General features: G+C 38.2%; 1 protein-coding gene across 6 annotated transcripts in view; it reads left to right on the plus strand.

The window, feature by feature from the left end:
• Positions 1–1405: 1405 nt before the first annotated feature.
• LOC126298839 (ubiquitin carboxyl-terminal hydrolase 15-like) overlaps positions 1406–13187 on the plus strand; it is a 157545-nt gene continuing 145763 nt past the window's right edge. For 2 of the 6 annotated variants that reach the window (XM_049990322.1, XM_049990323.1), the window contains exon 1: positions 1582–1866. In XM_049990322.1, coding sequence (XP_049846279.1) covers positions 1745–1866 — 122 coding nt within the window. In that variant the 5' untranslated portion in view covers positions 1582–1744. Of the gene's footprint in view, positions 1867–13187 lie in introns of all 6 variants that reach the window. The other 4 variants (XM_049990325.1, XM_049990324.1, XM_049990320.1 and 1 more) reach the window with 4 other exon arrangements.

Below are 13187 nucleotides of genomic sequence, written 5' to 3' on the forward strand. Positions count from 1 at the left end.
CTGGATTGTGAAGTCATTCCGCACCCACATTATTTACCTGATCTTGCGCCCTCAGATTTTCACCTGTCTCTGTCGAACAGCCTTGTGGGAGCTTCCTCTGCAGATGAAAACACCCTCCGCTCTTTGCTCGCCGAGTTGTTCGCCTCCAAACCACCTGATTTCTACAGTTGCGGAATCAAAAAGTTACCCCAGCGTTGCAGTCTGGTATAAATAATGAAGGGAAGTATATTAGTGATGACTGAAGTCTCTGTTATGTGTATCTGTTGTGTTTATTAAACTTACGGAAAAATGCTAATAACTTATTCACTAACCTAATTGTTTATGATGGGATACAAAAATTACTTGTGACTTTTTTGCATTTAGTTTAAGCCGCAGTTTTTTTCGCCAGTGTTGACACTGGGGACAGATCATCATTCATCTAAATGATGTCAGTACCTTTGATATTTTTAACCTAGGTAAATCTTTTTGTCACATTATGTCAATGACATTATTGCAACATCTGTTGTGTATGGTCTTCGTTATTCCCCTAACTGAATTGAAATGTACAGTGTGGGGCAACTTCAGTATCCTGTAAAGATCAAAGATTTGTCTCCTGATATTGGAGTATCGTGAGGCATCGCTCCTGAAACTGCTTATGCTGTTTTAAGAGTTATGATTTTGTCGTCGTTCCCCCCCCCCCCCCCCCCCCCCCCCCCCCCCCCCCCACCCCCCCCCCCCCCCCCCCCCCCCTTGCACGTCAACACGCCGTTCTTATTTCGGCGTTTTTGACTATAGCTACAGAACATTACACTGTTTGTGATTGTTGAACGTCGAGTTCTAATCCCTGTCAGAGAACATTCCCTGGTGAGCATTTTTTTAAGTTCTATAACTATAATTGTGTTGAGAATGGAGTTGACTTAGTGGCAGTTTAATTTCACGTAGGTCATCCATAGTTTGTGGTTTCAGGCTATCATAAAGTCATGTCTGTGTAATGTAGTGTGCTGTACGCGCAATGTAGCTTTGCCCACCTCATGGGGGTCGCAGGGAACGGAGGCAGTAGGAGCGCGCAGGCGCCAAATGACGTTACGCATATAATAAGTTTACCTGTATTTGTATTACGGTACAGGATATTGAAATTATATGTTTCGTGAGTGATATTCTTCAAAACCTCAACAATTTTGACGAAAGAAACCGTGTTATTCTTGTATTCCTGAAATATCATCTGTGAGCGTCAATGTCCCAGCTGTTTTGGGTCGAAGAAAATCGAACACAATGAGATAATCTCAGATTATCTCTGTGTTCTGTTTTTGATGAATTGTTTTTCCTTTGTACATTAAAAACTTGGGACATGTCTCGTTCTCTTACAGGGAGAACCATCGTTTAAATAAGTATTAATTCCCTGAAGTCTCTGAGGGAAATGGATGGTCTCTCATTTTTTGGGCTCTGTGGGGCTGGACCTATTCAAGTAGGGGATTACAATTTAGTTACACCGTATCAATGTTGAACGAAATACCGATCAATTCTTCGAAATATCTACCGGAGGTGTACGTTAATTACATCTCTGCGTAATTAGGAAACAAGTGAATGAGAGATGGTGTTTGATATCTGTGTGATATAAACTTTGTAGTGGTATTGTGTATGGAAAGTGACGGAGATGTTCGGGTGGTAGTGAATGGGCGAATTTAGTGGGATGTTAGATGTTTTTATTTAAATGGTTTAGTGTTCATTTTTGTTCTTAGTGATTGTGATATTTATAGTAGTATTAATGTTGCTAAAAGAAACCATGGGAAATCAATCCAAGTTGTCGGAAGAAGTTCCTTCGAAGGATGGACAGCGTCATCTCACGACGCTGCTGTTGAAGCGCCGTTTAGTGAAAGATGATATTTGGTAATGAACAATTTGCATTGTTGCTGTACTCGCTACTATACATATGCATTCTGAAGCACTTGTAGGCGCTTTGTGTAATTGTGTCTGCGAAAACTCAGAGTAGTTCCATCCGTTTTCTGATAGCAGTAAATCACACCTTTACGCAGCGTATACGCTAAAGCATTAAATAGTCGTGTATAAGGAGTTATGATATCGTGAGTACTGGGGACTTTCATTGTTGTCAGCCCAGCATTTAGCTGACGCATCTATCAAGGCTCGATGTATTTGCTCCAGTACAGTTTCTATTCCAATGGTCGAGTAATCACACTACCCCTTTCGTTACAGTTTTTTCCCGTCCAATAGACGTGTTAGTTCATGTTTAGCTGATACCTTACTTTCAGTGCATAATCGAATTTGTCTTGCATGTGAAATTTATGGTATAAGATGTGTTATACGTGTTAGTGTCATTCGCAGTATCTCGGCGATTAGAAAGAGCGCCCCTTGAATTTCTTGTCGTATCATGTAATTTTTCAATAGGTGGTGCATATTCTTCATGAATAACGCAATTTCACTAACTCGTTTTTATTTTTGTTTAGTTTACCAAGAGCTTGATCTCCACCAACTCTCGTAACAAGTTTTGCCTACAAAATATATTTGCTTCCGCAGCTGTTGCTATTGAAAATGTTTGAAGAAATGAATGTTGCAGATTTCTCGATGCGAGCAGCATTTCCCATATATGTTGTAAGAAATAGTGTCGACGGTGTGCGGGGGGGGGGGGGGGGGGGGGGGAGAGGATGGGGAGGACACACACACACACACACACACACACACGAGAAAAGAAACAGGGGTGTGGATGACGAGAAGTTTACGAACTTTAGTTACCTACCTTCAGGAGGTATCATCTTACCTTGTTTAGGTTAATATAATGTATTGGTGATCTTAACATAATTTCGGTATTTACCATCATTTCATACTGGTTGTTTCGCTACTTTTCTGCTGATCAAGGAATTTATTCCCGTACTGATTTCATGTTCTTCAGGAAATTTGATATTTTAGTGCACTTTGTTGACATTTTCAGAGAAAGTATGTTGTTTTTCAATTTCGTCAACAAAAAATAACTTTTCCATCTTTTATGTAAGACATAAAGTAAGAAATTATGTTAGTTAATGCTGGAAAATGTTATCGCAAAATACTTAGTTCATAATAATTAATTTTCTGATGGAAAATCCTGGTAGAATGAATGATATGGAAAAAGGACTACTAGTTACCATGTAAAAATCATTGAGCAATCAGTAGGCACATAAACAAGAAGCTGAACAATGGATCTCAGTCTTCCAACATGTACTCGTCTTTAGAGGATTGGCTTTTTATTACGTATGAATATTTTTTGTCTTGTATATTTTTTATAGCCTTTAGATTTGTTATATTAAAAGAGAGAAAAATTTTGTAGTTTCTATAAGTTCTTGGCTATTTTTACGGAAAAGACTCTATATGTACAGACATTATGAAAATGTCATTTCATTTATTACTGTTATTTTAAGTTGAGCTATTCAAGCCTGGTATATCAAACAGTTTGCTTTATGATTCTGGGGCTACAATCACAGTGTTGGAGCAATGCTATTCAGTACTTTGCATTTAATCACTTCATTTAAAGATAAGAGTTAGTTTCTTTGTATAACTTAAGCATAGCTAGTACTTCGGGACTTGGATTAGACTCAGTTTAATGTTTGTTGGTGTTTGTTTTTAAAAATACAATTGGACAGAAATTTACTGTCTCTATTTCAAGTAATTGGCTGCGTGTACTGGAGACTCATAAAAACACAATAATTTTTTTACATTTTTCCTCAAAATATCATTAGTTCTAAGTATACGTTCTCTCATGCTCAAATTTTCAGATCATCTTCGATGAACTCTTCAGTTGAATAGTAACATTTCTGCACCAGTTTGTCATATAAGGTATCTTCAATATTTCTAAATTAATACTGACCAATTTTTGGAGATAAATAGTTGTAGCTCCATTACAAGTTGCATTGAGAATTATCTTCTTTTTTTATGGTGACTAATTTCGAACACAGATGTCCATTTTCAACCTTCCATATTGTGTTACAAATGTACAAGCAATAGCCTATTTACAAGAACTGCCCCAGCAGTGATAATCATAGCAGTGCTATGTTTGACTCGACAGCTGTAACTGCACCACATAGTAAGGACTTTAGAGAACTGTCTATGTGGTGTAATTACTGTTGTTGAGATGGCAATAGTGCCGCTTTGATCATCACTGCAGGGCCAGTTTTTATACATAGGCTATCTCTTGTCTATTTGTAACACTTATGATATGGATTGTCTGATAATGAATTTAAAAAGTTACTTCTAAATGCAGCTTATGCTGGAGCTACAGCCATTTATTTCAATTATAAGACAAACTGCAGACCTATGTTTCATCTGCAGTTTCATGAACAATTTTTTCTCTTTCACTTTGTTGAAAATTTTCATAGCCGTATACCGTGAAGTTTGAGCATGAAGTTTTAAACAGAGAGCAGGCAGCGTAAAATTATTTTGATTTCTGGTATTTAATCATTTTGAGACTGAAACCTGGGGTAATCCATGTATAATGATTTTTCATTCTGAAGCATAATTTCCTCTCTCTGATGTTATAAAAATTCTTTGGCTAGTTCGGTAGGACCTAGATCATCCTAATACACTACCCTAAATTCCATATTATTCCAAGCAAGCAGTGCTTCATGCTGAAGACCTTTGATAGGTCACAAAAAACTCCAGTGTCATGTAGGAAGTTATCTAGAGAGGGTCTCATTTTGTCTACAAACTGATTGGCAGCAGCTAATGTGCTTTTGCTTTTCTGAAATCCATGTGGATATTTTGAAATTATATTAAACTTTTGTGTGAAATTTTGAATTTGTATTGTGAAACCCTTTGATGGGAGGAGAGAGAGATTGGGTGATAGTTCCCCATATGTTCTCTTGTCCCTATTTTGAATATTGTGTACTTCACAGTACCTGGAAAACAGCCTCCTTCAAAGGACTGATTAACTGTTGTGGATAGTGGTTGTGCAATTATTTTAGAGACTACCTTGAACATTTTGTAATTTGTGATTTGCTCTTTAGTGAGTAGGCCTATAGAATTTTCCATATCTTTTGCAATAGTTCTGCTGAATGTACTGCAAGGTCATCTTTAAATTCCTCAGGGCCAAAGAAATTTATCTTATGTTTAACTTTCTATATTAATATTTGATTTATTTAAATTTATAAACAGTTCATTGAACATTTCTGAAATTTGAGCAGGATTTACAATACTTTTGTCTTCTATCTTGATTTCAAAAATATCATGGCCTCGTGCTGTAGCGACAGTTTATGCTTTGCTCTCTGACCACAGTGCCTGGCCTGCAATTTGTTTTTACTGTTCAATATAAACTTATTATTTAGCAGTTCTTTTGCTGACAATACAACACCCTTAAAAATATTTTTGTAGTATTTTTTTTTTTACATAGGTAACGAAAGCAGGACTTCAGTTGTTTTTCAGTTCCATGTGTAGCTGTCTTTTTCTTGTACTAGATATGTTTATTCCTTCAGTAATCCACTTCACTTTATTTCCTACTTTTTCACAATACACTGTAAGAGGGGAAGTTTCATTAAAAACATGCAGGAAATTTTCCAATAATTTAGAAAAATTTTCAGATTTTAAACATTGTGTTCTATAGTGTCGGCCCCCCCCCCCTTTTTTCATTTGTGTTAGGAGTTCATATTTTCTATGTTGAACTGTTGTTTGGCTTAGGACTTTCCTTCTTCTTTTTTTTAAGCAAGATTCTATTGTTTTTGATAACTGCATAAACAGGGCACAATGGTCAGAAAGTGCCAGATCTAAACCAAACTTATTTGCCTCATTATGTAATGTGCAAACAGTGATGGGTAGGAGTTACTAACTCACATCATCCGTATGTCTTTTTTTTCTTTTTTGAAAAAAAGAAACTTAGAAGTGTTCAAAATGTAACCATATCTTCAAATGATTTTGTGATTTAAATGTAAAATGACCCATTCTACAGCAGTACAATCTATTGTACAAAATTATCCATGGACCATTAAACTATCTAACTGCCTTTAAGTTGTTAAAATATTATATATGCATGTTGCTGATCATTTGTTTACTCAAGAAAAATCAGCATTGGAACCTAATTTTCTGAATTGTTTCAATGAACTTTGTTGAGCTGGTAGCTTCAGTAACTAAACCTATGTTGAAATCAGCAGTTGTTATAACTATTTTCTTGGTTTCCTTTTTAAGTTTCCACAATAGACCCTGTAATATCATCAAAAATAATTTCGTTAGTTCTTTGCCTGAAATTCTATACACGGATAAAATTACGGTATTGACACCTAACTCTACATGAAATCTTTCAAAGACACGCTCTTCATTAAGAGAATCATAATTGTATCTTGCTTTATATTCCATTGACTTTTCCTCAAGTTTACAGGATCCTTCCTTGTGTTACATTGTTCCTACAAAAGTGATTGGTAACATGTAAATTTCCAAGGTTATTTAAGATTTTGGAGTCCTTTTTAAGCCAGTGTTCATTTGAGCAAACAGCTTTGATACTTGCACTTTCTTACGGAATGGTGTGCAAGGTGTTAAGTTTCTTCTGCTGTTTGGATGGTTTGAACATAACCTAACTACGTTTAAGTGCATTAGGAAGGTACTTTTATTTTTTTGACTGTCACTAAGGGCATCTGCTCTGAAAGGTTGTTTGTGCATTTTCGTTTCAACTCTGTTGTTAATTTTTACAACCCCATCTCTGCAGGGCAGTTTCCCTTAGTTGATATGAATTTACAAATATCACTGTACAGACTGCTGAATGGAGCTGAGCCTAACCCGTTTAAGTATAGCCCATCTTGTCCTATACAATTATTACTAATAAATTTATTAGAGTCCACAAATATTGCCCCATGCCTGTTGCACGGCTCTTTGGTTCAGTTATTTATTCTTTCTGTGTATTTATGACTCACCAATCGTCTGTACAGGATACCACTTAAAGTGATCACTTTTTATGCGTCATTTACAATCTTTTCCTAACTGCCATTTTGAAACAAGTTTGTCTCCAGATGGATAAAAATACCTTTATATCTGTTATTGCTATTTACACATGTACATCTACATCTACATCCATACTCCGCAAGCCACCTGACGGTGTGTGGCGGAGGGTACTCTGAGTACCTCTATCGGTTCTCCCTTCTATTCCAGTCTCGTATTGTACGTGGAAAGAAAGATTGTCGGTATGCTTCTGTGTGGGCTCTAATCTCTCTGATTTTATCCTCATGGTCTCTTCGCGAGATATACGTAGGAGGGAGCAATATACTGCTTGACTCTTCGGTGAAGGTATGTTCTCTAAACTTTAACAAAAGCTCGTACCGAGCTACTGAGCGTCTCTCCTGCAGAGTCTTCCACTGGAGTTTATCTATCATCTCCGTAACGCTTTCGCAATTACTAAATGATCCTGTAACGAAGTGCGCTGCTCTCCGTTGGATCTTCTCTATCTCTTCTATCAACCCTACCTGGTGCGGATCCCACACTGCTGAGCAGTATTCAAGCATTGGGCGAACAAGCGTACTGTAACCTACTTCCTTTGTTGTCGGATTGCATTTCCTTAGGATTCTTCCAATGAATCTCAGTCTGGCATCTGCTTTACCGACGATCATCTTTATATGATCATTCCATTTTAAATCACTCCTAATGAGTACTCCCAGATAATTTATGGAATTAACTGCTTCCAGTTGCTGACCTGCTATTTTGTAGCTAAATGATAAGGGACCTATCTTTCTATGTATTCGCATCACATTACACTTGTCTACATTGAGATTCAATTGCCATTCCGTGCACCATGCGTCAATTCGCTGCAGATCCTCCTGCATTTCAGTACAATTTTCCATTGTTGCAACCTCTCGATACACCACAGCATCATCTGCAAAAAGTCTCAGTGAACTTCCGATGTCATCCACAAGGTCATTTATGTATATTGTGAATAGCAACGGTCCTATGACACTCCCCTGCGGCACACCTGAAATCACTCTTACTTCGGAAGACTTCTCTCCATTGAGAATGACATGCTGTGTTCTGTTATCTAGGAACTCCTCAATCCAATCACACAATTGATCTGATAGTCCGTATGCTCTTACTTTGTTCATTAAACGAACTGTGGGGAACTGTGTCAAACGCCTTGCGGAAGTCAAGAAACACGGCATCTACCTGTGAACCCGTGTCTAAGGCCCTCTGAGTCTCGTGGACAAATAGCGCGAGCTGGGTTTCACACGACCGTCTTTTTCGAAACCCATGCTGATTCCTACAGAGTAAATTTCTAGTCTCCAGAAAAGACATTATACTCGAACATAATACGTGTTCCAAAATTCTACAACTGATCGACGTTAGAGATATAGGTCTATAGTTCTGCACATCTGTTTGACGTCCCTTCTTGAAAACGGGGATGACCTGTGCCCTTTTCCAATCCTTTGGAACGCTTCGCTCTTCTAGAGACCTACGGTACACCGCTGCAAGAAGGGGGGCAAGTTCCTTCGCGTACTCTGTGTAAAATCAAACTGGTATTCCATCAGGACCAGCGGCCTTTCCTCTTTTGAGCGATTTTAATTGTTTCTCTATCCCTCTGTCGTCTACTTCGATATCTACCATTTTGTCAACTGTGCGACAATCTAGAGAAGGAAGCACAGTGCAGTCTTCCTCTGTGAAACAGCTTTGGAAGAAGACATTTAGTATTTCGGCCTTTAGTCTGTCATCCTCTGTTTCAGTACCATTTTGGTCACAGAGTGTCTGGACATTTTGTTTTGATCCACCTACCGCTTTGACATAGGACCAAAATTTCTTAGGATTTTCTGCCAAGTCAGTACATAGAACTTTACTTTCGAATTCATTGAAAGCCTCTCGCATAGCCCTCCTCACACTGCATTTCGCTAATTTTTGTTTGTCTGCAAGGCTTTGGCTATGTTTATGTTTGCTGTGAAGTTCCCTTTGCTTCCGCAGCAGTTTTCTAACTCGGTTGTTGTACCACGGTGGCTCTTTCCCATCTCTTACGATCTTGCTTGGCACATACTCATCTAACGCATATTGTACCATGGTTTTGAACTTTGTCCACTGATCCTCAACACTGTCTGTACTTGAGACAAAACTTTTGTGTTGAGCCACCAAGTACTCTGAAATCTGCTTTTTGTCACTTTTGCTAAACAGAAAAATCTTCCTACCTTTTTTATGTAAATGTGTTTCATTTCATTGCCTGCATGTTTCTGAAGTGATTATTTAATTAATCCATACTTATTGCTGGACAGACATTTGCTATGGTAGTCTGCACTGCAATGTTTTTAATTAGTGAATTGCTAATTATCAAGTAGTAGTTTTCAGCTATTTGTTCATCACTTTCTTGGTACTTTCTTCCCTTGCTTTTGTACTTCACTGCAATCTACTTGCATTTGTTTTAATTACTTCCTACCTCTATTTTGTCATAATTATCATTTGTCCCAGGTTGCACACTGCTTTTAGAACTTTGAATTCTGTTGGTTTTATGGCTACTTTCCAATCACTGTTCCACAAATCCACAAACTTTTTTCGTTCAGAAATTTTGTGTTTTCTAGCTTCAAGAACATGTGTTTTATTCGTGTACTTGCCTCCACACTGTACGCATAAGTGTTTTTGTGTGTCTTGTTATCTGTTCAGTTTCTGTCATTGTGACATAGTTTAGCCATGTCACATCCATTTTTTGTGTTTGATTAAGTTCTTAATATTATTGATACTTAGCGTCTGTTCAGTGTTACGATTTACATGGTGAACAACAAAATTAGTTGTGCATTTGCTGAAACTAATGATTGTGAAACATAGAACTCTGTCAATGAAACAGTGCTTAACAATTGGGGGAGATGTTGGATAATTTCATATTTCTGTGTAGGTTTTGGACCAGTAACTTCTATTTATATCTGTCTGATGTATTGAATCTGTCCAGTGAATTAAAGACAAGGGTCGGTGTATCGGCTATCCTGTGTGTGGTTTTTTATGTGGTTTCCTGCAGCCCTCTAAGTGAATACTAGACTGTTGCAAGTTCCACTTCATTACGTGCTTTTCAAACATTTAGAAAAACTTTTGCTCACTTTCACATGAATCACACTATGTGCAGACGGTACATATATTCCATCTGGGGGGAGGGGGGGGAGCAGTGGGGTGGTGACAAGAAAGGCATCCAGCCATCCCTTAAATTAACCATGCCAAGTCTGTTGATTACTGTGCTGATGCTGTACCGATGTTGGACAAGGCCACAAGAAAAAGATGGTGATTTACATTACATACTTCACTTCTCATGGACTGACATAAGCAGTGATTGTGTACTAGGAGATGTAAAAACTACAAAAAAATCTTGTTGTATAATGATCCTGTCTGCAATAGTGGATAATATGTAACAAAAATTTTAATTCTGTGTCTGGGAATGATTGACCTTAACTGTGAACCCACTTGCACCAGATAGCAGCTTTTTAGGTAGTAATTAAATTTAGTACAGGATATTGCAACCACCTCACATCACATGTCATGTGGGTAGCCTCATACCCACGTGAAACAAAACACCATATTAACAGCACATTTGTCAGTATCTTACATTTACTATTTAAAGGCAAAAGATTGGATGTAGTTGCTACATCTCAAATACATACTCACCAAAGGAAACAATCTGATTATATTTTAAAGCATATTAATGCCAATGTGTTGCATTGATAATCAGACCTGTCTTGTCACAAAACTGAGGCACTTGTGATGGTATGATGACACATTTCAATCTACTTTAAAAATTAGCTGTTAAAGAAGATAGCAGATATAAGTCTTTGCCATACAAGAAGGAAACGGATTTATACATGCAAGAGCAAAACAGATTTGTTGGAGCTGAGCAAGGGTGACAGTGGTGATTGACCTCTACCTTAAAGCTGCCATGAAAGCTGTGGAGCTCTTGTAGCTACCAATTGTACCACAGAGCAACTGCTACAAAATTTTTCAGAAGCATTAACAGCTTTTTAAGTAAAATGATGATCCGATACTTCAGCTGAAGAAATATCTGTCTTCAGCTCCTGTCAAACTCTTTCGCTGGTGCTTCTCCGGTGTAGATGATGATGAAAATGTATGTAAATCCATTGTCATAAATTTTCTGTGTATTATTTAACTATGCAAAGAATGAAATTGGTTACTTTCCATTTGCATTTATTAAAACCGACAGAATTGATGAAACAACAATCTTCTTGCCAACACCAAAAATTCATGGATTAATTTTAAAATTCGTGGAACATCCCGGGACAATGTGTGAACATTTCTCCTTGGAGCAATGGCCATGACGCGTGGGTAGAAAGTGGTCAGGTATGCTGCATAACTAGAATGGGGCAGGCATTCTACCTTATTTTATCATGATATGAAATAAAAGATCAGATGACAAGAATACTAATGAGATCCCTACTTTGCAACACATGAAATGATGAAACCACTCCCATGCATATACATTGGATTGGTGGCTGCGGAAAGTGTGTAGTCACCAACAAGTTTGGGATATATACAGTGTACAACATTAAACTTCCATTATTTTTATCTTTTAGGGATTTAGAATTTTGGGGCATAAATGTAACAATGAAAGGGGAATAATCTAACCTCTCAAAATTTTTTAATTTAATGACTTATTTGTGATTGATTATATGTAATAAGATTGATTTATCCTTTACTAGTTATGAGTATAATATTACAATATACATTTCTTATACAGTTTACATGTGTCTCATGCAGAGAAAGTTCTAGTGTTGTTTGTCTTGAGTGCCTTGGAACAATGTTTTCTCTGCATGTGAAACCAATAAGTTAAACAAGAAATGTATGCCGAGATCTGAAAATAGGCTTAGGCTGCAACTAGTAATGCACAACTAAATTGTTTTAGGAAATTGTCAAGTTTCCTTGTTTGAGTAATTATATATCTAAATGACCACATAGTTCTCTGGCTTTCGGGAATAAAATAATGTGGAATATCCTTGTCCTTTCTGTAACATTATTCTTTATAACTGTATGTGCTGTTCAGTTATGTTTAATGGTATTTCTGCTGGCTTTCTTGTTCCACGATACACTAGTAGTTCCCTTGTCCCCCCGCCCCCAATTGTTGCTCATAATCACACGGCCAAGACTGCTGTTTGTGTGAGCTATCAAATATATGATATCTTTTCACATCTAAATCAAAACTATTCTCTGTATTTTATTTGTAGTGATTCTTTACCGCCAAGATACTGTTCAGCCAGAACATTATGATCACTGACCTACTGTTGATATAAACCTGTCCAGGCGATAGCAGCGTCATCTGGCGAGGCATGAGTGCTAGTCGGGCACACACAGGGTGCGTGGAGTAGCAGCGTGTGTGCTGTCCGTGCTTAGAATGGGAAAGGTGCACAATCTATATGAATTTGCCTGAGGGCAGATTGTGATGGTCTAGAGGCTCAGCACAAGCATTTCAGAAACTGCATGACTTGTTGGGTGTTCGAGGATTGCTGTCGTGAGTGTCTCCAACACGTGGCGAAACCAAGGTGAAATCGTGTCCAGATGTTGTGGGGTTCGTCAGCCACCCCTCATTAAGATGTTGGATATCTTAGGCTGGGCGGACTAGTAAAACAGGATAGGTGGCGAACTGTGGCAGAACTAATATCAGACTATAATGCTGGGCAGAGTGGACATGTGTTACAGAGTGCACCATACACACCTGGGCGTCCGTAGCTGACAGCCCAGGCATATGCCAACGTTAACACCACGACGTCATCAACTATGACTGAAATGGGCACGTCACCATTGGCACTGGACATAGGCTCAGTGGCAGAGTATTGTGTGGTCTGATGAATCCGTCTTCGTCATACTGATGGGAGGATGCGAAACTGTCGACTCTTTGAAACCTGTAATGCGTGGTGGAGACAAGCAGGTAGCACCTTTATTATGCTCCAGGGAACATTCACATGGGCATCTGCAGGTCCAGTGGAGCTTATGCAAGGCACCATGATGACCAAAGAGTATTGTACACTGGTTGCAGACCATGTACACCTCCTCATGACAATTGTTTCCTGATGGCAGTGGCGTTTTTCAACAAAATAATGCACCACGTCACAAGTTCAGGAGTGTGAGGGAATGGTTTGAGGAACATAGTGGCGAGTTACAATTGATGTGCTGGCACCCCAACTTGCCAGATCTGAACCTGATTGAATACATCTTGGATACAATTGAATGTGGCGTCAGAGCTCATTGCCCCCCTCTCTGGAATTTATGGGAATTTGGTGACGTCTCCGTAT

This window comes from Schistocerca gregaria, chromosome X, assembly GCF_023897955.1.
Source record: "Schistocerca gregaria isolate iqSchGreg1 chromosome X, iqSchGreg1.2, whole genome shotgun sequence".
In the NCBI taxonomy this organism is placed as follows: domain Eukaryota; kingdom Metazoa; phylum Arthropoda; class Insecta; order Orthoptera; family Acrididae; genus Schistocerca; species Schistocerca gregaria.